General features: G+C 40.5%; 1 protein-coding gene across 1 annotated transcript in view; it reads left to right on the forward strand.

Annotated features, from left to right (window-relative positions):
- Positions 1–26,366, forward strand: part of ARHGEF4 (Rho guanine nucleotide exchange factor 4) — a 335,116-nt gene that overhangs the window by 290,441 nt on the left and 18,309 nt on the right. Inside the window, 1 exon segment of the mRNA XM_070463910.1 lies at positions 24,524–24,663. Coding sequence (XP_070320011.1) covers positions 24,524–24,663 — 140 coding nt within the window.

Consider the following 26,366-nt stretch of genomic DNA (forward strand, 5'->3'; position numbering starts at 1 on the left):
AGTTAGGCTGTCTATTTGATGCTTTTCTTGCTTCTTGAGGTATGATTGTATCACTATAAACCTCCCTCTTAGAACTGCTTTTGCTGAGTCCCATAGGTTTTGGGTCATGTGTTTTCATTGTCATTTGTTTCTAGGAATCTTTTGATTTCTTTTCTTATTTCTTCAGTAACCTCTTTGTTATTTAGTAATGTATTGTTTAATCTCAAAGTTTGTGGGTTTTTTTTTTTTTCATTTATTTTTATTAGTTGGAGGCTAATTACTTTACAGTATTGTAGTGGTTTTTGTCATACATTGACATGAATCAGCCATGGAGTTACATGTATTCCCCATCCCGATCCCCCCTCCCACCTCCCTCTCCACCCGATTCCTCTGGGTCTTCCCATTGCACCAGGCCCGAGCACTTGTCTCATGCATCCAACCTGGGCTGGTGATCTGTTTCACCCTAGATAATATACATGTTTCGATGCTAGTCTCTCAAAACATCCCACCCTCACCTTCTCCCACCGAGTCCAAAAGTCTGTTCTGTACATCTGTGTCTCTTTTGCTGTTTTGCATATAGGGTTATCGTTACCATCTTTCTAAATTCCATATATATGTGTTAGTATGCTGTAATGTTCTTTATCTTTCTGGCTTACTTCACTCTGTATAATGGGCTCCAGTTTCATCCACCTCATTAGAACTGATTCAAAATGTATTCTTTTTAATGGCTGAGTAATATTCCATGGTGTATATGTACCACAGCTTCCTTATCCATTCGTAAGCTGATGGGCATCTAGGTTGCTTCCATGTCCTGGCTATTATAACAGTGCTGTGATGAACATTGGGGTACATGTGTCTCTTTCAATTCTGGTTTCCTCGGTGTGTATGCCCAGAAGTGGTATTGCTGGGTCTTTTTGCAATTTTTTTCCTGTAGTTGATATCTAGTCTCATAGTGTTGTGGTCAGAGAAGATACTTGATACAATTTCAATTTTCTTAAATTTACTGAGGTTTGATTTGTGACCCAAGATGTGGTCTATCCTGGAGAATGTTCCATGTGCACTTGAGAAGAAGGTGTATTCTTCTGCATTTGGATGGAAAGTCTGAAGATATCAATTAGGTCCATTTGGTCTAATGTTTCATTTAAGGTTTGTGTTTCCTTATTGATTCTCTGTTTTGATGATCTGTCCATTGGTGAAAGTGGGGTGTTAAAGTCCCCTACTATTATTGTGTTGCTGTTGATTTCTCCTCTTATGCCTGTTAGTGTTTGCCTTATATATTGAGGTGCTCCTATGTTGGGTGCATAGACATTTACAATTGTTATGTCTTCTTCTTGGATTGATCCCTTGATCATTATGTAATGTCCTTCTTTGTCTCTTATGATATTCTTTATTTTAAAGTCTATTTTATCTGAAATAAGGACTGCTACTCCAGCTTTCTTTTGGTTTCCATTCTCATAGAATATCTTTTCCATCCTTTTACTTTCAGTCTGTATGTGTCTCTAGGTCTGAAGTGGGTCTCCTGTAGGCAGCATATATATGGGTCTTGTTTTTGTATCCATTCAGTCAGTCTGTATCTTTTGGTTGGTGCATTTAATCCATTTACATTTAAGGTAATTATTGATACATATGTTCCTATTGGCATTTTCTTGATTGTTTTGGGTTTGTTTTTGTAGGTCTTTCCTTTCTCTTGTGTTTACTGGCTATGTAAGTCCCTTTAGTATTTGTTGCAAGGCTGGTTTGGTGGTGCTGAATTCTCTTAACTTCTGCTTGTCTGTAAAGCTTTTGATTTCTCCATCAATTTTGAATGAGATCTTTGCCAGGTATAGTAATCATGGTTGTAGGTTTTTCTCTTTCAGTACTTTAAATATATCCTGCCATTCCCTTCTGGCCTGTAGAGTTTCTGCTGAAAGATCCGCTATTAATCGTCTTATGCATCCAACCTGGACTGGCAATTTGTTTCACACTTGATAATATACATGTTTCGATGCTGGATGGGGAGGCAGGTGGGAGGGGGGTTCAGGATGAGGAACACATGTAAATCCATGGCTGATTCATGTCAATGTATGACAAAAAACACTACAATATTGTAAAGTAATTAGCCTCCAACTAATAAAAATAAATGAAAAAAATAAAAATAGGTGAAAATCCTCTTACTTGAAAAACATTTTCATTAAAAGAAAAAGAATCTTCATTAATCGTATGGATTTTCCCTTGTATGTTACTTGTTGCTTTTCCCTTGCTGCTTTTAATATTCTTTCTTTGTGCTTAATCTCTGTTAGCTTGATTAATATGTGTCTCAATGTGTTTCTCCTTGGGTTTAACCTGTAAGGGACTCTCTGTGCTTCTTGGACTTGATTGACTATTTCCTTTCCCATGTTGGGGAAGTTTTCAACTATAATTTCTTCAAAATTTTTCTCAGTGCCTTTCTTTTTTTCTTCTTCCTCTGGGACCCCTATAACTCGAATGTTGGTGCATTTAATATTGTCCCAAAGGTCTCTGAGGCTTTCCTCAATTCTTTTCATTCCTTTCCCTTTATTCTGCTCTTCAGCAGTTATTTCCACCATTTTACAAATGGCAACCCACTCCAGTATCCTTTCCTGGAAAATCTCATGGACAGAGGAGCCTGGTGGGCTGCAGTCCATGGGGTCACAAAGAGTCGGGCACGACTGAGCGACTAACACTTACTTACTTATCCTCCAGCTCACTTATCCGATTCCTCTGCCTCAGTTATTCTGCTATTGGTTCCTTCTAGAGTATTTTTAATTTCAGTAATTGTGTTATTCATCTCTGTTTGCTTATTCTTTATTTCTTCTATGTCCTTGGTGATTGTATTAACTGTGTTAAATGCTTCTTGCATTTTCTCCATTCTATTTTCAAGTCTTCAGAGCATCTTTACTATCATTATTCTGAATTCTCTTTCAGGGAGATTACTTATTTCCTCTTTGTTTATTTGGTCTTGTGAGTTTCTACCTTGCTCTACCTTGCTCTTTCATTTGTGCTGTATTTCTCTGTCTTTTTCTTTTTTTTTTTTTTTTTCTAACTTGCTCCACTTGAGGTCTCCTTTTCCCAGGCTTTAGGGTTGTATTACTTCTTCCTTTTGATTTTTGCCCTTGGAGGGAAATGTTGGTTGGTGGTTTGTGTTGATTTCTTGTTGGGGGTGACTTGTGCCTGTGTTCTAGTGGGAGGAGATCAAGTAGGTAATTACAGAAATACTGGGACATATACACACACACTTCCACACATACAGTTATAACCAAAGTGTTCTAAAGAAAAGAGTACAGGAGATTGACTTGGTGAGCAAGGGAAACCAGAGGTGATATCAACCAGTTGAAAGCAGAGTTAGCTAATGCTCAATCTGGAAATCTGAGCTTGAGCGGGGGACCAACTGGGGACTATAGCATGGGAAGTGAAGTGAAAGTCGCTCACTCATGTCCGACTCTTTGCAACCCTATGGGCTACACAGTCTGTGGAATTCTCCAGGCCAGAATACTGGAGTGGGTAGCCTTCCCTTTCTTCAGGGGATCTTCCCAACCCAGGGATTGAACCTAGGTCTCCTGCATTGCAGGCGGATTCTTTACCAGCTAGCATAGAGAGCTCAGCAATTTAACTTACTTGGTGAAAGAAGAAAGAGTGAAGGAAAAAGGGAGACTAAAAGAAGAGAGAGAGAAAATAAAGAGGAGAAAGGAGGGAAGAGAGAAAAGGAAGGGGTGGAGAAGAGTTTTTTAAAATGTTTAAAAGAGAGAGAAAAGTAGAAATAGAAAAGCGAAGATGAATAGACGTATGTGGAAAAGATTTGTATATATTCAGGAATAGCTATGGCCAGTAAAAACAAGTAGGAAAAGCAGTTGAATATATCAAAAACAAAATAAAAAAAACTCATCAAGAAAAAAGAAAAAAAATATAAGAAAGAGATTAAAAAAAAGAAAAAAACTTAAAATGAATTTTTTTCCTTCTTTTTTTTTTGGACAAGAAACACAAAGAGGAAAACTCCACAGCAGCACAAAAGGCTAATATGGAAGTGGAAATATGTAGGGGGAATAAACCGTGTGATTTATAAGAAAAAAAGAAAAAAAAATCTTAAAATGAATTTTTTTTTTTTTTTTAACAAGGAAAACTCCACAGCACTGCTAAAGGCTAGTGTGAAGGTGGAGATATGTTGGGGGAATAAACAGTGTGATTTATAAGAGAAAGAAAAAAGCTGCTGCTGCTGCTGCTAAGTCACGTCAGTCGTGTCCAACTCTGTGTGACCCCATAGATGGCAGCCCACCAGGCTCCCGTCCCTGGGATTCTCCAGGCAAGAATACTGGAGTGGGCTGCCATTTCCTTCTCCAGTGCATGAAAGTGAAAAGTAAAAGTGAAGTCGCTCAGTCATGTGTTGGTGATGCTAGGCGCGTCTATTTCCACAGCTGCTTCAAAGTTGCCCTCTCAGCATAAATGCAGTGTTGTCAGCCTCCTACTTGTCCCTGGGATCGTTGCTGGTATTTCTGTTCCCCTGTCCTGCCCTGCACTGCTGGCTGAAACTTCCTAATTAGGTGCTTGTGTGGATCCTTTTGCATTGCAGCAACTTGTGTGGGCTTTCCTCAGCTCCCTAAGCTCACCCGCTGTGTTGCGGGGCTTGCGTGCACTTGACTCAGTTCCTGAGGTCCACCCTCTGTGTCGCAGCCTTGTGAGCACTTGTCTCGGCTTCCGGGGCACACATTCTGCGCCGCCGGGCTTTTGTGCACTTGTTTCAGCTCTCCGAGCTGGCCCCTGTGTCACGGGGCTAGTGTGGAACTGTTTCAGCTCCCCGTGCCTACCCTCTGCCTCATGGGTTTTATGTGCACTTGTTTTGTCTCACCTGCACTCTGTCACGGAGGTTATTTGATCTTTCAGCTGTCCCAGGAGGGTTGTGTGTGCTACCCAAGTTTGTATGCCTCCCCTCTATCGGCACCCCAGTCCCTCCCTTTGTGACAGCTGTTTGCCCTGTCACACTCGGCTACCTGGGCCTGCCCTCTGTGCTGCAAGGATTGTGCGCGCTGGTTGGGTTTGTCTGCTGTGTCACACTCAGCTGGGTTTCTATGCCACACCACCTGGAGGCTTGGGGTCTTCTGTGTCGCCTGGAGGTTGCTTTGTAGAAGTTGTTCCATATCTTGATGAGTTTTTCATGTATTTAGGGGGAGGCTGGCGATCTCCCCATTGTAACTCCTCCGCCATCTTCTTCCATCTCCTGTGATCCTGTGATTTTTTATCCTTTATTATGCTAATGTGTTTTCACATTAATTGATTATCATATGTTGAATCATCTTTGCATCCCAGGGATAAATCCTACTTGGTCATGGTGTTGTTATTGTTCAGTTGCCAAGTCGTGTCCAGCTCTTTGCAACCCCACAGACTGCAGCATGCCAGGTTTCCCTGTCCCTCGCCATCTCCTGGAGTTTGCCCAAGTTCATGTCCATTGAATTGGTGATGCCATCCAACCATCTCATCCTCTATACCCTCTTCTCCTTCTACCCTCAGTTTTTTCCATCACCAGGGTCCTTTCCAATGAGTCAGCGGTTTGCATGAGGTGGCCAAAGTATTAGAGCTTCAGCTTCAGCATCAGTCCTTCCAATGAATATTCAAGGTTGATTTCCTTTAGAATTGACTGGTTTGATCTCCTTGCTGTCCAAGGGACTCTGAAGAGTCTTCTCCAGCACCACAGTTCAAAAGCATCAATTCTTCAGTGCTCTGCCTTCCTTACGGTCTGGCTCTCACATCCATATATGACTACTGGAAAGACCATAACCTTGACTATATGGACCTTTGTTGACAAAGTGATGTCTCTGCTTTTTAATACACTGTCTAGGTTTGTCACAGCTTTCCTGCCAAGAAGCAATCATCTTCTAATTTCATGGCTGCAGTCACCATCCACAGTGATTTTAGAGCCCAAGAAGAGGAAATCTGTCACTGCTTCCACCTTTTCCCCTATTTCCTATGAAGTGATGGGACCACAAGCTGGCTTTTTCACTCTCTTCTTTCACCCTCATCAAGAGGCTCTTCAGTTCCTCTTCACTTTCTGCCATTAAAGTGGTATCATCTGCATATCTGAGGTTGTTGATATTTCTCCTGACCATCTTAACTCCAGCTTGTAAACCATCCACCCTGGAATTTCACTTGATGTCCAAATTAAATAAACAGGGTAACAAAAAACAGCCTTGTCATACTCCTTTCTCAAATTTGAACCAGTCAGTTGTTCCATATAAGGTTCTAACAGTTGTTTATAGGTTTCTCAGGAGACAGGTAAGATGGTCTGATATTCCCATCTCTTTAAGAGCTTTCCACAGTTTGTTATGATCCATGATTCTTTCAATGTGTTGTATTGTGTTGAGGATTTTTGCATCAATATTCATCAGGGATATTGGCCTGTAGTTTTCTTGTCAGAAAAATGTCTTTGTCTGGTTTTGGAATCAGGGTAGCTGTGGCCAGTGAGTTTTGAAGTGTTCTTTCTTCCATTTTTTGGGATATTTTGAGAAGGGTTGGCATCAGTTCTTTAGGGGGGAAAGGCAGATTTTAAATACGTAAGATTGTCCTATTACATTTAACTTTAGCAGTTTACATGCTAAAAGGAAATTGTATCATTTTTTAGAAAGCTTTTAAAAGTTTGATTTGTTTAAAATAACTGCTCAGAATGACCCCACGGGAGTCTGAACTAGACCTGCCTGCTAGTGTTGGAGGGTCTTCTGTGGAGGTGTGGGTTGGCTGTGGCTTGGACGGGGACAGGGACAGGGACAAAGGCAGCAGCAATCCTGGAAGGTGCGCCTTGGAGGTCACTGTTAACCCTACCACAGAGCCCAGGACCAGGCACCTCAGACCAAACAACAGGGGAGGCAGCGCAACCCCACCCCTCAGGGATAATTGAGTTAAAATTTTACTGAGCACAGCCCTGCCCACAGAAAAACAGAGCAAGACCCAGTTTTTCCCACTGCCAGTCCCTCCCATCAGGAAGCTTACACAAGCCTCTTAGCCTCATCCATCAGAGGGCAGACAGAAGAAGCAAGAAAAGCCACAGTCCCACAGCAGCTAGAATGATCACTGCCTCACAGAAAGTTAACCAGAATGAGAAAGCAGAAGGTTATGTCCCAGATGAAGGGACAGAATAAAACCCCAGAAAAACAACTAAATGAAGTGGAGACAGGCAACTTTCCAGAAAAAGAATTCGAAATAATGATAGTGAAGATGATCCAGGATCTCAGAAAAACAATGGAGAAGATGCAAGAAATGTTTACCAAAGACCTAGAAGAACTAAAGAACAAACAAACAGAGATGAATAATACACTAGAAGGAATCAGTAGCAGAATAACTGAGGCAGAAGAATGGATAAGTGACCTAGAAGACAGAATGGTGGAAATCACTGCCACAAAACAGAATATAGAAAAAAGAATGAAAAAAAAAAAAATGAAGACAGCCTAAGAGACCTCTGGGACAACATTAAATGCACTAATATTTGCTTTACCGGGGCCCTTGAAGAGAGAGAAAGGACCCAGAAAAAGATTTGACAAAATAATAACTGAAAACTTTCCTAACATGGAAAAAGAAATAGTCAACTAAGTCAACCAAGAAGCACAGAGTGTCCCAGGCAAGAAAAACCCAAGGAGGAATACACCTGAGACACATAGTAATCAAAATGACAAAAATTAAAGACAAAGATAAAATATTAAAAGCAACAAGGGGAAAATGACAACATACAAGGGAACTCCCATAAGGTATCAGCTGATTCTTTGAGAAACTACAAACCAGAAGGAATGGCATGATGTATTTAAAGTGATGAAAGGGAAGAACCTACAACCAAGAATACTCTACCCAGCAAGACTCTGTCCTTTCAGATTTGATGGAGAAATCAAAAGCTTTCCAGACAAGCAAAAGTTAAGAGAATTCAGCACCACCAAACCAGCTTTACAACAAATGCTAAAGAAACTTCTCTAGGCAGGAAAACACAAGAGAAGGAAAAGACCTACACAAAATAAACCCCAAACAATTAAGAAAATGGTAATAGGATCATACATATGGATAATTACCTTAAATGTAAATAGATTAAATGCACCAACCAAAAGACATAGACTGGCTGGTGGATGAAAACATGTGCATGTATGCACTTCCACTTACCACATCACTCTACTTAACCCCCCAAATTGTATGTAATTATTTTATATTGTTAAGTTAATCATGTTTCCATTATGGCTTGCAATTATAATTATCTTTTATTTTTTTGTCTGGCTATTGATTGTGAAAACTGATAAACATCTTTTACTATTGTGATTATGTAACTATTACTCACTTAATACCATTGTATCATGATTGGTTGATGGAAAAATAATAGAATTCTTTATCACTAAAATTACCATTCATAGAAAAAACTGTAATCATTTTCCAAAATCAGGATGTATACCAGAATTATCTTGGAATTTTCTGAAAAAATCAAATGCCCAGGTATTGCTTTTTTAATCTCTGAATCTCCAGATGTGTTTCTAGTGAGCAGCCATTTTTAAAAACAACCGAACTATATGATGATCTTTTACTTTTATCCAGTTTATTTCATGCTTTCTATTTCATATTCTCCCATTTCATTTAGTCTGTGTTTTCCAGTACTTCCATCTCTTCTTTTTGTTGCTGTTCTTTCTCAAGCCTTTATCAAGTATAGTAGAAGAGCTTTTGTATACATTTTATATGCATATAAATAGTATGTATAATATATTTCAGAAAATGTATGAATTTTTGCCTGGCTAAAAAATTTATGACATTTTGATTCCACTTATTTGACTTAATATGAATAGAATGCTAGATTTCTAATTTATACCCTCTCAAATGTTTGATATAGTTCCATGTATTTTGGCATCTAATATTACTACTAAAAGTCTAGAAAGCTTATCATCTTAGTGATTTGTTTTTAAAAATAAAATTTAGGCTTTAAACTTCTAATCCAATTCTGCAAATATAAAGAGATACTGTTGTAAAAAATATATAGGAAATTAACATGTGATATAGTATTATTAACTACAGATTTTGTTCAAATTTCACAAAATTTTATGCTAGTGTCCATTATTTGTTTTCATACCTTATTCAATATTCCACACTGTATTTTGTTGCATTCAGCTGCATGCAACAGATTCTGGTAAATTCTCTTTTCATTTTTATTCTGTTACAAGTATTTTCTAATTTTCCTTGTCATTGCTTCTTAGAGACACTCATCATTTAAAAGTCGACATTTACAGTGCCCCCAGGACCTTTGACACCTGGGGATCTGAGGGGCCTTGGTTAAAAAATAAATAAATAAATAAAAGTCGACATTTAATTTCCAAATACCTGGGTTATTTTAAGTATCTCTGATATTAATTTCTCATTTTGATATTAATTTCTCACTTAAATGCTTTCTTCTCTGCAATCACCCTCTGTGTTTTTTCAGTCTTTAACTTTATTGAGGCTTTCAAGCTAAGTCAAAGATCTCTCTTGGTAAATGTCACATTGCACTTGAAAATATGTGGGTTATTTTCAAATATCTTTTGATATTGATTTCTAACATAATTCCACAGTGATAAGAGAACAGACTCTGTATGATTTCAATACCTTTAGACCATGAAATTTTTGCACCTTGTTTTATGTCCCTGTTCCAGTGTCTCCTAGTTTATAGTCTATGGGAACTTGAATAGAATTTATATCCTACTGTTGTGTGAAAATTGTATCTTAATTATGTTGAATTGGTTCATAGTGCTTGTCAGATCTACTATATCCTTCTACTTTACTGTATATTCATTTTGTTATTTTTTGAGAACTTGATACTGAAACTCCAACTAAAAATCTTAATTTATCTACTTAAAAAATAATTGTAATATATAGTGGAACTATATGTAACTTTGTTCTGTATTTTTCAAGTCTCCTGTAAATGTGTTATCATACTTTCATAATTTAAAAATAAAAAAGAAAGAGGAAAAAATAAGAAAAAAAAAAGAATCCACCTGCCAATGCAGGGGACATGGGTTTGACCCCTGGTCTGGGAAGATTTCACATGCTGTGGGGCACCTAAGCCCATGTGCCACGACTAAGCCCACATGTCCTGGAGCCTGTGCTCTGCAACAGGAAAAGCCACCACAGTGAGAAGCCTGCGGACCGCGACTAGAGAGCAGCCCCACTTGCTGCAGCTAGAGGAAGCCTATGCACAGCGGCCAAGACCCAGTGCAACTAAAGAGAGAGACAGGGAGGGAGGAAGAGAGAAAGAAAGAAACTGCAGAGCCTGAAAGGCAAATGTTTTTTAAACATGGGCAGAAGACCTGAATAGACATTTTTTCCTAAACATACAGATGGCCAACAGGCACATGGAAGAATGCTCAATGTCGTTAATCATCAGAGAAATGCCAGTCAAAACCACAATGAGATATCACCTCCTACCTGTCAGAATGGCTATCATGAAAAAGACCACAGATAACAAATGTTGGTGAGAATGTGGAAAAAGAACCCTCTTATACTCTTGGTGGAATGCAAATTGGTGTAGCCACTGTGGAAAGCATTATGGAGGTTCCTCAAAAAACTAAAATTAGATTTACCATATGATCAATTCCACCGCTAAGTGGAATATCTGAAGAAAATGGAAATACTAATTCAAAAAGATACATGCACTTCAATGTTCATAGCAGCATTATTTGTAATAGGCAAGATGTAGAAGCAACCTAAGTGTCCATGAATAGATAAAGAAGATGTGGTGTATGTACATATATGTGTGTGTGTGTGTATATGAAATATTACTCATAAAAAAGAATGCTAGAATGCCATTTGCAGTAAGATAGATAGACCTGGTAGGTATTATGCTTAGTGAAATAAAATCAAAGACAAAACTATATGTTACCACTTGTATGTAGAATCTAAAAAATAAAACAAACAAATGAGTATAAAAAAAGAAGCAGACTCACAGATATAGAGAACAAACTAGTGGTTACCAGGGTGAGAGAGGAAGGGGAGGCAAGATAGGGGCAGAGACTTAAAGGTACAAACTACTATGTATAAAATAAATAAGCTACAAGGATATATTGTACAGCACAGGGAATATAGCCAATATTTTATAATAACTTTAAATGGAGTATAATCTATAAAATTTTGAATTTGCATATGATAGTCCTGAAACTAAATTAATATTATAAATCAACAATATCCCACTTATAAAATGTACTGGCACACTTGAAAAAAAATAACTGCCCAGCTAAATCTACCATGAACAATCATGATGTTTAATTTTTTGCACTGAAAATTATTATTAAAGTAATGCATGATATGATTTTATTGCATAGCAGAATATTAAACTGAAAATGAAATTTTTCATTAAAGTATTATGTGCCATAATTTCATTATATTATAGAGTATTATATTGATTTACCAAAATTTGTAATTTGCCTTCTTTGGATTTGTATTCCAAAAGTCTGTGATCTAAAATATTATAAAAAAATCAAAGTCATTACCTAAATTTTCCACTTCACATTTGTTGACCATAAAATAGCATGTATCAAAAATCATGTTTCACTTACAGCTAAAGCATGACACGACACATTTTAAATGTAATTGCTTTTTGAAGTAATTGTAACCAAACAGCATCTTTTATACATGAAGACCTGTAATTGACTGATTTCCCTGGAACTTAATTCTTTGAATAATAGGGAACCGGGGCAGCAAACAGCCACGCGTAGCAGGGTGCTGGGCCACAGGGAGGCAAGAGGCTGTGTGCTCACGGAAGCCAGAAGCTCAGAGACCCTGGAGAAGTGCAGGCAGGAGTGTGGGCGTTTGGGCAGATTTTAATCCTGCTTCTGCTGCTGACTGCCTGTGAGACCTTAGCAGGTGTCTTAACCTCTGTGAGCCTCAAGGATGATCTGTGTAGCGTGTCTAATAATACCTGTTTCACAGGTGGACTAGAATCTGATAGGTTAGTAGGCAATACATTATAGATTCTCAGTAAAAGTTATTTTACTCTCACCTGTAGAGAACAGGGAGGCTGGGGAGGACAAAAGACTGTGAGAAAACCCTGAGAAATAAGCCTTGACGTGCAGAAAGGGTTCAGATTTGATGCCATAGACATTGGAAAGTTTTCTTTGCTGAATGAAAAAGTACTCAGGAGCTTAAAAAAGCAGACTTTGTGCAACCTAAATCCAAAATCTTGAGTTAAGGGGATCTCTGAATATATGGGATCCTGGAACAGAAAGTGTATCAAGGGGAAAACTGAGCAAAGTATGAAGTGAAGTGAAAGTCGCTCGGTCATGTCTGACTCTGCAACCCTATGGACTACACGGTCCGTGGGATTCTCCAGGCCAGATTACTGGACTGGATAGCTGTTCCCTTCTCCAGGGGATCTTCCCAACCCAGGGATTGAACCCAGGTCTCCCACATTGCAGGCGGATTCTTTACCAGCTGAGCCACAAGGGAAGCCCAAGAATACTGGAGTGGGTAGCCTATCCCTTCTCCAGGGGATCTTCCCAACCCAGGAATTGAACCGGGGTCTCCTGCATTGCAGGCGGATTCTTTACCAACTGAGCTATCAGGGAAGCCCCGAGGAAATTACAGACTTTAGTTAATAATGTATCAATGTTAGTCCATTAATTATTAGTAATGTATCCTATCAACTAAGATCTGAATGAGAGAAACTGGGTGTGAGTTATACAGGAACTCTTTGTACTGTCTGCCCAACTGTTCTGTAAATCTCAGACTGTTCTAAAAAGTAAAGCCTACAGACTTCCCTGGCAGTCCAGTGGTTAGGACTCCATGCTTCCACTGCAGGCAAAACAGGTTGGATCTCTAGCTGGGGAACTAAGATCCTGCATGCAACATGGCCAAAAAAAATTTTTAAGTATATTAAATATAAAATGTAAAGTCTATCAAAAAAATATTTTTTTTCTTTCGTTTAACATGAAAGCTGGGCCAGATTTAGATAGAGTGGAAGGCAGACAACAGCCCTGGGCAGAGGCAGCAGAGCAGACAAGGGCACGTGGGGAGAGACCAGTCTCGTGCCGAGGACAGACTGGCGTGGGGGGCTGCAGCATCCACTCCCTCTCTCTTCTGGGTCGGACCGGGCTGTCAGTACATATGGAAAGTGGCTCTGCGTCTGGTCCCAGCTGAGAGGCAGTGCCAGGCAGCAGGGAGGTTAGGAATGAGTGAATGGACAAATCCCCGTCTGCTTGCTCCCTAAGCAGCAAACACAGACCTTTCCGCCCTCGTCTGAATTGCCATCTGCAGGAACCCTTCATATAGGAGAATCCTTCGTATAGGATTTAAATAGACTCAGTCTGGTGAAAACAGCCCAGAGACCTCGGTGATTTGGGGAAAGGAACATTACCTCCCTGGGCCCCAGCTTCCTCACCTACAGAACTGGGTGCATAGTGTAACCTTCTTTGTTCGTGTCACTGGGATGTGGTGAGAAGCCCAAGACGCTGAAGTATGAGTGTTTACTCTTGCTCAGCATGGGACTGCCTAGAGCAACACTGCTTGTCCCAACCATCCTCCTGTTGCTGTCCCTTCCTTTCCCTGTTCCTGGAAACCTGGAACTCTCCCATGTCCTTGAACAACCCCCGACTTGCTTCTCGGGCCTGAGGTTGTCCCCGTCACCTAGAACACTCTTCACACTTCCCCAGCCCCTCACACCCCCAGGTCACCCCCAACACAGGGTGGCCAGGACCTCCCACACTTGGGCAGGGGCTCCTGAGCTTGCTGCTTCATCACTTCTTCACTCTTTCTGCCCTGTTTCTGCTGGACTCTGACCTCCAGGAGAGCAGGGTGTGTGTCTGTCTTCACACGAAGCCCTCAGAACCCCTTGTGTGTCTGGAGACACAAACATCATTGGCACTGAACACTTTTCAGTGAATTCAGAAACAAGCAAAGGCAAAGATGTGATAAGTGGAAGTCCCTAGCCAGTGGGTTCTGGGGGAGCCATGAAGGCTGCCAACACCCCCAACATTCTGGCATTCCTGTTTCTACTCTAAGTGTGTGTGCCAGGCCCTTTAGGGTTTCCTAAAGGGACCTTGCAACCACCCCAAAGACTGTCTGCCCTGACTGCTGGAGCAGAATTTCCTGAGACTTAGTAAATCACTTTGTTAAGAACTATCTGAGAAGAGTGGGTTTCAGGCTTTGAGTCTGCACCAGTTGAGCCTGTAGGGGCCCGATCCAAACTTTTTTAGAAGGGGCAAGAAAATGTGTCTCTGACAAGTTCCCAATGGATGCTGATGGCCTGGGACCCACTTTGAGAACTACTCTTCTCTAGGGCAGCACACAGTAGACTTCCCTCTTTGGAAGAGCCACAGCTTTTCCTTGTAAGTGGAGACAGAGGATTGTTTGGATGCTGCAGTCTATGGGGTCACAAAGAGTTGGACATGACTGAGCAACTGTGCACACACATGCACACCAGGATTCTTAGCTGTGTTGCTGTCTAAATGTTCTAAAGTATTAGGATCCCAGATTGGATCAGACAGCTGGCTTGTCTTCCTACATAAAAATTAAAAATCCAAAACCAAGACTGATTTTGTCTTGACCATGCCATGGTCAACTTATGTTTTGCCCATTAATTTGTTCACCTGAAGATGCTTGCAGAGCACAGGACCACGCCTTTTAATGCCTTCGTGTACATTAACTGCACATGAACCTTTCATGAAGCCTTGCTTGTAAAAAAGGAGTTTGAATGCATCTCAGAGGACAGAGGACTGTCTGTGTCCCCTGGCTGCTTGCAGACCAGCCAGGGCCTGGGTGTCCTGATGCCGCCTCCTCTCATACTCCTGTGAACTGCCTCCTACTTCCTTCCTTCACGCAAACACCCACTTTGCTCCAGACCCTGTCCTGAAAGCTGGACATTAGATGATGATAAAAACATGGGGAGACTCATGTTGAAACTGCTTTCTTTTTCTCTCAGGCTGCAAACTTGCTAAATAAGCAATCATTTTGTGAGCTGCTGAGACTCCAGCTAGGACTGGCTAAGAAAGAGCCAAGAAAAGTAGTAACTCTTACAAGGACTCTGTTCTGTTCCCTCAAAGGGATGATTGATTTTTAAATTCTCCTAGAAGAAGGTGTGGCAGTGAGAGAAACAAACTTTGTGTCTTTTAAGACGTATACTATAGTATTTACATATTAAATTATATGGTGTCTAGGATTTTTACATAATGCAGCACTGAGAGAAATCAAAGATCTATGTATGGAGAGAGAGTCCACAGATTGGAGGATTCAGGAGAGTAAAGTGAAAATGAAACTGTTAGCCACTCAGTCGTGTCCCCATGAACTGTATAGCCCACCCAGTGCCTCTGTCCATGGAACTCTCCAGGCAAAAATACTAGAGTGGGCAGCCATTCCCTTCTCCAGGAGATCCTCCTGACCATTCATCTCCAAACTGATACATGGGTTTGATAACTATTTCTATCAAAATCCCAACAAGATTTTTTTATAAATATAGACAAGATCATTCTAATATTTATACAGAAAGGCAAAGGAACAGAAATAGCTAAAATAGTTCTAAAAAGAGGAATAAAGTAAGAGGAACCACTCTACAAGATTTCAAGAATTATTATACATACAACTACAGAAAACAAGACTGTGTGATATTGGAGAACAAATAAGTAAATTAATGGATCAGAATAGGGAATCCAGAAATAGTGCCAAACAAGAATAACCCACCAATTCTTAAAACAGCTTTATTGAGATATAAGCCATATACCATACAACTCACCCTTGGAAAGTATAAAATCCAGTGGTTTTTTGCTATGCTATTAACTTTTTTAATTGTGATACATATATATTTTAAAATTTGCCATTTAATATGTGACATTATTTTCACAATGTGTGCAACCATGATCACTATATATTGCAAAATTTTTTCATCACTCCAGATAGACACTCTGCAACCTAAAGCAACTGTAAGCAACTCCCTGTTTCCGTCTACCTTTGGCCCCTGGTAACCACTAACCTATTTTCTGTGGCTAAGAATTTGCCTATTCCAGGTACCTTATATAAATGGGATCATATATGTGTCCTTTTGTGTCTGGCTTATTTCACTTAACAGAGTACTTTCCAGGTTCATCCATGTTGTAGTATTATCAGAACATCTTTCCTTTTTATGGCTGAATAATATTTCATTACGTGTAAATACCACATTTTGTTTACCTGTTTATTTTTTGATGGACATTTGGGTTGTTTCCACCTTTTGACTATTGTGAATAATGCTGCCATCAACATTGGTATTTTAGAATCTGAGTCCCTGATTTTCATTCTTTTGGGTACATATCTAGAGGTGGGATTGCTAGATATATGGTAATTCTATGTTTTGCTTTTTTGAGGACCTGCTGAACTCATTTCTATAGCAGCTGCCCTGTATCTTTTTTGAAGAAATGTCTACCCAAGATATTTGCCCATTTTTCCAAGATCAGACAAGATCAGGCACATTCAGGGTGGTATGGCCATTTTTAATGCCCGCTTTAAAATCAATTTATTGTTGTTTCTGTTGTGGTTCTTGAATTATAGGAGTTCTTTTATGTATTTCTGGATATTATTCCCTTATCAGATGGATGATTTACAAATATTTTCTCCCATTCAATAGGCTGCCTTTTCACTTTCTTAAAAGTATCCTATATTGTACAGAACTTCAAATTCTTGACATTGTCCAGTTTCTCTATTTTTTGTTGTTGTTCCCTGTGCTTTTGGTGTCATAGACAAGAAATAATTTCCACATCCAGTGTCATAAAACCTTTCCTCTGTTTTCTTCAGAGTCTTACAGTTTTAGCTCTTATGTTTAGGTCTTTGATCCATTTTGAGTTAATTTTTGTATATGGTGTTAGATAAAGACCTAACTTCATTATTTTGCATGTCTGTATCCAGTTTCCCAAAACAATTTATTGAAAAGACTGTCATTTTCCTCACTGACTTATCTTAGCACCTTTGTCAAAAATCAATTGACCATTTAGGTGATGGTTTATTTCTGAGGTCTCTATTCTAGTCTGTTAGACCAATAGAATATGTGTCTGTCCTTATACCAGTACCACACTGTTTGATTACTGTGTCTTTGTAGTAAGTTTTGAAATCAAGTATTGTGAGCCCTCCAGCTTAATTTTTTCAAGATATTTTTGATTAGTCAGGGTCCCTTGAGATTCCATATGAATTTTGGGATGAGTTTTTCTACTTCTGTAAAAATGCCATTAGGATTTTATAGAGATTGCATTGAATCTGTAGATTGCTTTGAATAGTACTGTCATATTAACAATATTAAATCTCTTAATCCATAAATATGGAATGTCTTTTCATGGTTTTCAGCAATGTTACAATTTTCATTGTACAAATCTTTTACCTTCTTTTACCTAATACTTATTCCTAAGTATTTTATTATTTTCAATGCTACTATAGTGAAATTTGAAATTTTTTTTTCTTTTCAAATTGTTCACTGCAAGTATATAAAAATAAAACTGATCTTTGTGTGTTGATTTATATCCTGCAACTTTGTTGAATTTATTTATTAGCTTTAAAATCTGTTGTGGATCTTTAGAGTTTTCTATATTTAAGATTGTATCTTCTATGAACATAAATAATTTTACTTTGTTGTTTCCAATTTGGATGATTTTTATTTCTTTTTCTTGCCTAGCTGGGCACAACTTGCAATGCTGTGTTGAATATAAGCAGTGAAAGCAGGCAACCTTGTCTTGTTCCTGGTCTTAGGGAAGAGCTTTCAGTTTCTCACTGTTAAGCATGACGTTAGCTATGGATTTTTCACATATGGCCTTTATCGTGTTGGGGACATTCCCTTCCCATCCTGTTTTGAATAGGATCATGAAATAGTGTTGAATTTTGTCAGTGCTCTCTCATCAACTGAGATGACCATGTGGGTTTCCTTTTTCCCTTCATTCTATTACTGTCTTATATTATATTGAATTATTTTAATATGTTAAACCATTCTTGAATTTCCAGAAATAAATCCGAATTGGTTAAGATATGTAATTCTTTTAATGTATAATCCTTTTTCAGAAGAGTTTGAGAAAGATTAATACTAATTGTTGTTTAAATGTTTGGTAGAATTCACTAGTGAAACTGTCAAATCTTGAGTTTTTCTTTGTTGGGAAGTTTGTGATTCAACTTCCCTGCTTATTATATTCAGATTTTCTATTTCTTCTTGAGTCAATTTTAGTAATGTGTTTTCCTAAGAACTTACTCATATAACCCAGTTTATCTAATTTGTTGGCTGATAGTATTATCTTATAATTCTTTTAATTTTTTAAAAATTGATAGTAAAATCCCCACTTGGTTAACAAAATTTTGGCAAAAGTACAGAAGCAATTCAGTAGAGGAAAGATTTTTTTTTCCAGAAATAGCGCTGGAACAGTTGGACATCCATAGGCAATAAAAATGAAATTTCACCTAAATTTCACATTTTATACAAAAAAAAAAAGCTAAAATGAATCATAGGTTCAAGTGTAAAAAGTAAAACAATAAAGGTTTTAGAATAAAACATAAGTGAAAATCTTTTGGAACTAAGATTTGATGGAGTTCTTAGATGTGACTCCAAGAGCATCACCCATTAAAGGAAAAAGTGGTAAATTGAACTTCATCAAAATTTAAAACTTTTGCTCTGTGAAAATCCTTGTTAAGAGGATGAAAAGATAAGCAACAGACTGAATGAGAGAAAATACCTGCAAACCATATGTCTGACAGAGGACTCATATCTAGAATATATACAGAACCTTCAAATCTCAACATAAAACAACAAACAATACAAATAGAAAATGTGCAGAAACATGAAGAAATACTTCATTGGAAAAGATATGTGAATGGCAAATAGGCACATCAAAAGATGTTCAGCACCACTTGCCTTTTGGGAAATGCAAATAAAGACCAAGATGCAATATTGTTAGATGGATAGATAGCACCACTAACTTGATGGATATGAATGTGAGCAAACTCCAGGAGATAGTGGAGGACAGAGGAGCCTGGCTTGCTACAGTCCATGTGGTCGCAGAGCATGACACAACTGAGCAACTGAACAACAACAAGCAATATTATTATACACCTATCCAAATGTCTAAAGTATAAAATACAGACAGTGCCAAATGCTGCTAAGGATGCTGAGAAACTGGATCTTTCATCCATTGTAGTGGGAATGTAAAATGGTACAATCACTCTGGAAAATAGTTCAACAGTTTCTTTTAAAAAAAATTTTTTTTTCAACTGTTCTATTGATCTCAGCGATGCAACAGCAAGTGGTGATATGAAGCAAGATCTTAATTCCCTGCCCAGGAATTGAACCTGGGTAGCCTGGATGAGAACCAGGAATCCTAGCCACCAGACCAGCAAGGGCTAGAGGCTAGAAGCTATTTTTCCCTGGATCTTTGCCCCCAGTGAAAAATGCATTTATCACAGAGGCAGAAACTGTAAATGCAGTTACAAAGTCTATTATTAGAAACATAGCACAAGTGGGAGAGCACATAGAGAAACAGGTTTGTTTAGTTGAGACAGAAGCAAGGCAGAGATGCACACCCAGAGAGAAAGGGTGTGGACATCTCCGCTTATGAGGAGTGCAGTAAAGAGGTGGTTAGTTATTTATATAGGGCAGTCCTTCCCGGTTGTTGTCTTCCGTCAGGCCAATTATCTGGATTCTTTTTCCACAACTGACCTACCCTGGGACCCTCCCCTGGGGTATGCACACACCCCTCAGCCAAGATAGGCCTTGAAATGAAGGCTTCTGGGAGGAGCAAGGTTCATTATGGCCTGGCATTATCTCTTAACTTTTGACCCACATAATTTGATAGCTCAGTTGGTAAAGAATCCATCTGCAATGCAGGAGACCTGGGTTCAATCCCTGGGTTGGGAAGATCCCCTGGAGAAGAGAAAGGCTACCCACTCCAGTATTCTGGCCTGGAGAATTCCATGGACTGTATAGTCCATGGGGTCGCAAAGAGTCAGACACAACTGAGCAACTTTCACTTTTGACCTACAAGGAGCCTTTCTGTGCACATGTAATCTCTCCCTGGTCCCAAGAGAAGGGGGTGTGAAGATCCCTTAATCCTTTGCTCAAATAGGGTTTTCCCCTCTTTGTCCTTGCCACGACTGTTACACTGAAGTGTTTACAAGAGACAAGCACTGGCTGTTTACCCTGTTTCTGTTGTTACTTCCATTTCGGAGGGCAAACAGGAGGCTGATTGTAAATGCCTTAACTGGAGCCCACCTATCTCTTGTCTCAAGAAATGCTGTTAGTATCCAGCTTGAAGCCCACTTTTATCCCTCATGAAATGTGAACAGGAGACCAGTTGTAACATCTAACCTGGAGCTCATCTATTTCCTATATCAGTATGACTCAGCAATTGTACTCCTGGGCAATCACATTTATCTCAGAAAAAGGAAAACTTATGTCCACCCCAAAACCTGTACATGAGAGTTCCCAGTAGCTTTATTTGTAACAGCCTAAAATTGAAATGTATGGATGTGAGAGTTGGACTATAAAGAAAGCTGAGCACTGAAGAATTGATGCTTTTGAACTGTGGTGTTGCAGAAGACTCTTGAGAGTCCCTTGGACAGCAAGGAGATCCAACCAGTCCATCCTAAAGGAAATCAGTCCTGAATATTCATTGGAAGGACTGATGCTGAAGCTGAAGCTCCAGTACTTTGGCCACCTGATGTGAAGAACTGACTCTTTGAAAAGACCTTGATGCTGGGAAGGATTGAGGGCAGGAGGAGAAGGGGACAACAGAGGATGTGATGGTTGGATGGCATCACCGATTCAATGGACTTGAGTTTTAGTAAACTCTGGGAGTTGGTGATGGACAGGGAGGCCTGATGTACTGCAGTCCATGGGATCACAAAGAGTCAGACACGAGTGAGTCACTGAACTGAACTGAACCTGAAAATTGAAAACTACCTGGATGTCTTTCAATGGATGAATGTTTAAACAAACGTTTACATCTATTGCATGGAGTACTGCTGCTGCTGCTAAGTCGCTTCAGTCATGTCCGACTCTGTGCAACCCCAGAGACGGCAGCCCACCAGGCTCCGCTGTCTCTGGGATTCTCCAGGCAAGAACACTGGAGTGGGTTGCCATTGCCTTCTCCAATGCATGAAAGTGAAAAGTGAAAGTGAAGTCGCTCAGTCTTGTCCAACTCTTTGCAACCCCATGGACTGCAGCCTACCAGGCTCTTCCGTCCATGGGATTTTCCAGGCAAGAGTACTGGAGTGGGTTGCCATTGCCTTCTCCGGCATGGAGTACTAGTAAGCAATAAAAAGGAATGAAGTAAAAATAGAAGCAACCACTTGGATGAATCCCAAGGACATTTGCCTGAGTGAAAAAAGTCAACCTCCCAAGCTTATATAATGGTGGCTGTGGTGGTTACACAAATCTACACAGGTATAAAATGACATAGAACAATTTACAGGTCTTATACCATGGGCAATTTCCTGGAGTCATATGAAATATAATCATTGGGGGAAACTGGGTGAAGGGGACACAGGATCGCTCTGCACTAGAGTCTCAACACCCTATACTTTACATTTATTTCAAAATAAAAAGATTTTTTCATGCTGTAGAGGAGAAGGTATGACAGACATCCTTGGATGGACTATAATCTGTTTTAGATATGTATTGTAGTTTAAAAAAAATAGTGCTCATCTTATTTAGAAATATATATTATAATATTTACAGATGAAACCATGTCTTGTCTTGGATCTAGTGAGGAAGCAATGCTGAATGATGGAACATTCATGATGATGAAACAAAACTGCTGACATGTTGAGAATTATCGAAGCTGGGTGATGGGTGTACAAGGTTCCTTATACCATCATGTCTCCCTTTGTACACATTTGAAAGTTTCCATAATAAAACAGTTTTCAAATGAAATAGAAGTTATGAGAGTTCCTTGGGATTCCTGACTGTGTATGTCAGTAAAGGCTCCTGCTCCCAAGGTGGGCTCAAGACCATTTGGTCTCCAGGCACAGACCCGGGGTTGCTCAGGTCAGTTCAGGCCCACATCATTAACATAACATAAGACACCATGGTCACATATAGGTTATTCCAAGGGTTGTAGGAGCTCTGTGCCAGGAACAGGTTGAACATCAAGCATCTATTTCTTATTATAAATCACAGTATTACAGATTCCAGCCACACACGATAACATAAAAATCATTTCCAAGTGTGTTAAAAACAAATGTCTAAGTGAAAGTAAAGTCACTCAGTTGTGTCTGGCTCTTTGCAACCCCATGGACTGTAGCCTACCAGGCTCCTCTGTCCATGGAATTTTCCAGGCAAGAGTACTGGAGTGGGTTGCCATTTCCTTCTCCAGGGGATCTTCCTGACCCAGGGATCGAACCCAGGTCTCCCACATTGCAGGCAGACACTTTACCATCTGAGCCACCTAGGCAGCCTAAATGTCTAAAGAAAAATATAAAACATGAAAGGAGAATATCTTTATAACATTGAGGTAGAAAAGAATTTCCTAAACGCACAAAATATAAACCAGGATTTCCCTGATGGTGCAGTAGGTAAGAACCCGCCTACCAGTGCGGGACAGAAGTGCGATCCCTGGTCCAGGAAGAGCCCACATGCCGTGGGATGTACGAGAGCCTGAGTGCCGTGACTGCTGAGCCCACGCCATGTCGCTGCTGAACTTGTGCGCCCTGGAGCCTGTGCTCTGCAATGAGAAGCCACCACCGTGAGGAGCACACGCTCCGCAACTAGAGCAGCCCTCCTTCAGCAGCGAAGACCCAGCGCAGCCGGAGACAGACATGCAACTGTATGTCCATGTACTAGGAATGAAAGAAATTCTGCAAAATATAAATATACATGATAACACTGGCAAATTTGTCTATATTAAAATTAAGAACTTCTTGGGAATCCCTTGGAAGTCCAGTGGTTAGGACTCTGAGCTTTCACTGCAGGAGGCCTAGGTTGGATCCCTGATTGGGGAACTAAGATCCCACAAGCCATGGCTAAAAAATAAGTAAATAAATAAATAAATAACTTCTGTTCATCAAAAATACCTTAAAGAAACAAGGCATTACAAACAGGGAAATTATACTTGTAACACAGATGGGTGACAAAGATTTAGAATCCAGAATAAAGGGAGGAAAGTATATGTATATAAAACTAGATTCACATAGAAATATATATTTTTACATTAATGATTATATTAAAGATAAAACAACTCAATAGACAGACACTTCACATTAAAGGAAATACAAATAATCCATAAACATAGATGTTCAACTCATTAGTAAGCAGAGAATTTTAAATTAAATTTTAAGATCTTAAAATTCTTAAAATTTAAGAATTTTAAATTAAAATTTTTTTAATTAAAATTTAAATAAAAATTAAGATCCCATCTCATACCCATCAGCCTGTCAAAAATGAAAATGTCCAACAATGGCCATCCCAAGAGTTGGGAGGACGTAGAGTGGTGAGAACATTCTTACACACTGTCTGAAGTCTAAATTGGTAGGATAGTTTAGGGAAGAGTGGGTATACCCAGGACCTAGGGATGTCGCCCCTAGCTGTCTATACCCAGGAGCATGAATTCACACCACAGGTAATGAGTTCATCCAATGGGGGCGAAAATCTTAGCTGTTACAATAGTTTGTGATCCTCCAAAGAGCCACAGAACTTTAAAATATACAGTATATTTGTGGTATTTTCTTTGGGGTGAATAGGAAAACAATGTATAAGAGGCTTTTTGGATGGGGACAGTCCCTTGAAAAAGAGTTGGGAAACACTGGGAGAAGGTCTGGGTTGTGTGCCCTGGAGGCATGTGGGTCTGCATCACCGTCCTTTGTACCAGCGACGGACTGGGAAATGCCATCTGTCTGCAGCAGTGCAGCCTGCCTGCAAAACTGAAGATACTCACACAGTGCAAGACTGTTCATCAGGGAGACTGAATCAGTCACAGCTCCATGAGCTGCTGGGTGAAAAAGCCAACCAGAGAAGAAAAGGTCAAACCATGCAAAACTCAGCAGAAGTACATGCCAAAGCAACGACAGCCTGGGTAGTTTATAAAAAGCTTGAAATACTGGATAACTCTAAAGGAGAGAGTGGGGAGTGGAACTGAAGTGGGGTATACAGGAGTGTGAATTCTAAGAGTCTGTATTTTCTAGGATGATAAATATCAGGATGATAAAAACGTGTTTATTTTATTAATTTTCAAACTATTTGCATCTGTATACTGTATATTTCTTTGGAGATACACATATTTAATAATCAGTCATTAGCATTTTTAAGGGCTTTATACCATGTATAAAGTATGATAAGGTATACCATCTATATCTGATACATTGGTAAGTGATTTTGAATCACTTGGGTGTCTTGCCACTGAACATAATTGTGTGTCCTTGTTTATGGAACTGGTGGGGACTGAATGGTAAGTGATGTATAGTGGTGGTGTGAAGTCAACCAGTGCACTCTTTCAGCCAGATTATGTTTTTGCAGCAAGAATGGTTTGAGAATCTGGTTCCCTGACCCCCGCTCTCCTCTCGAAGAAGGACTGTTCATCCCTGAAAGACGTGCCTCCTTTTCCGTGGGTCCCCTGCCTCGGTCCTCTTTGGCAGCTTCTCTCTCTCCTTCCAGCCCTTCCTGATGGCGCCCTGGACACGGCCCTCCGTGGAGATGAGGCGGGCAGTGAGGAGGACCTGTATGAGGATGTGCACAGCTCCGGCCACCACTACAGCCACACTGGAGGGGGCGGCGAGCAGTTGGCCATCAACGAGGTACGGTCGGGGCTGCGTGGGTGGGCAGGGCTGGGACACGCTTCCTGGCCAGGGGAGCACCTCCAGCACGCTCTCGCAGGCCCGGACAGCCACAGCCTGCGCTCCGAGCAGACGGCAGTAGCACGGTGTGCACGCGTCACAGTTCCAGTCTGTGCCTCTCGCTTTGGAACGTGGTGTCCAGGAGCAGAGCTTGTCAAATCTGAGGTCCCTCCTCTCTGCCTTCATGGGGGCTTCAGGGAACCCAGAATAGCAGGTGTGGTACCCAGCACCTATGATATAAGCCTGTAATACCATCCTCAATGGAAGACCTGCTTGGGAGGAAGGAGGACAGGGCTTAGCCCCTTAAATGATTTAAAATAGCCATGAAGTAATGATTTCTTCAAAATCCATTATTCATAAGGATTAAGCATCCAAATCAGTTGATTTTTCCAATATTTGAAGCCTTTAAGTGCTTCTGATAAGCTATTTTGAGTAGAAGGGGCTCCAAAATGATGTCATCTTAAGCATAATTCACAGAAAATGTTTTGCTTTTCCTTGATGATTCAGCTGCCCTTCTCAGTCTTGGGGCCCAACCCTGGTGGGAGGCCATGTATGGTGGGGGAGAGCCTCCCACCCCTGATCAGAACTCCTCCCTGCAGTGACCAGACACATAGATTTGAGCAGGTAGCCCTGTGAGCACTGGTTTGTTGAACTGTAAAATAGGATGACCATGTGGTTGCAGGAAGACAGACTGAAATAACAAATGTAAGTAACGTGGCATGCAGTAGGTTCTTGGTCTCCAATGATGAGGATGATAATGAGGAAGGAACAGTAAGGTAAAGCTTTCCAGGACTCTGAAAAGGTGTGGGATTATCTGATTGGCCATCAGCACTGCCTTGTTACAGCTCTCGTGTCTGCTTTTTATAGCTGTCTCCTATCTGGTGGTGGAATCTGGCCGGTCACATCGTGCTGCTGGCTGGGGACATGCCTTTTCAACCCTTGACAAATTGTCCACTCTCAGATGCTTTGGATAAGGAGAGCTAAGAGCCAGGAGTGCTCTAGAAGAACAAATAATCTCTGATGTGGGGCATTTCCATCTACATTTTGATGGAAATGAAGGCAATTTGGACTATGAATTGTACGGGACCTATTTTGACTGCTTAGAGAATTTGTTTCCTGTTTGGTTCAAAGGTCCTGCCTGGCATTTGAGGTTACTGAGTGGACAGGGTGGTGATGTTGTACTTATGTTTAGAACCCTCAGTGCTTCCGAGGTTCTGGTCTTCCCCGGACCCTGTGAGAGCCCCCGGGATGGAGGGGGAAGACAGGAGGCCCAGGGTGGTCTGCAGAGCCCCTCCAGTGATGCAGTGAGCTGACTCGGGGCAGAGACCGGGCTGCCCTCCCCATGAGACCCACCGGCATGTCCGGACCCCGACGTACAAAGTCCTCCTGACACTGGCTAGTGGAGGAGCTGCTGCAGGTTATTCTGTCTCAGCCTCTGTTTCCTCGATGTGGGGTAGATGTTGCACCCGTGCCCACTGGCATGTCAGAGTCACTGTGCCCAGGTGTACTGGATACTCAGGAAAGGCAGTATTTGTTATGATTTGTTGGCAGCATTCACGAGATTCACCTTATTGGGAACTCGAAAGAGACGTCAGAGTTAAGTCTCCGGTGACAGGCTGGTTCACCCAGCCTTGTGAGGGCAGCGCGTCCTCCTCTGCGTTCCC

The sequence above is a fragment of the Odocoileus virginianus genome, unplaced genomic scaffold, assembly GCF_023699985.2.
Source record: "Odocoileus virginianus isolate 20LAN1187 ecotype Illinois unplaced genomic scaffold, Ovbor_1.2 Unplaced_Contig_9, whole genome shotgun sequence".
Classification (NCBI taxonomy): domain Eukaryota; kingdom Metazoa; phylum Chordata; class Mammalia; order Artiodactyla; family Cervidae; genus Odocoileus; species Odocoileus virginianus.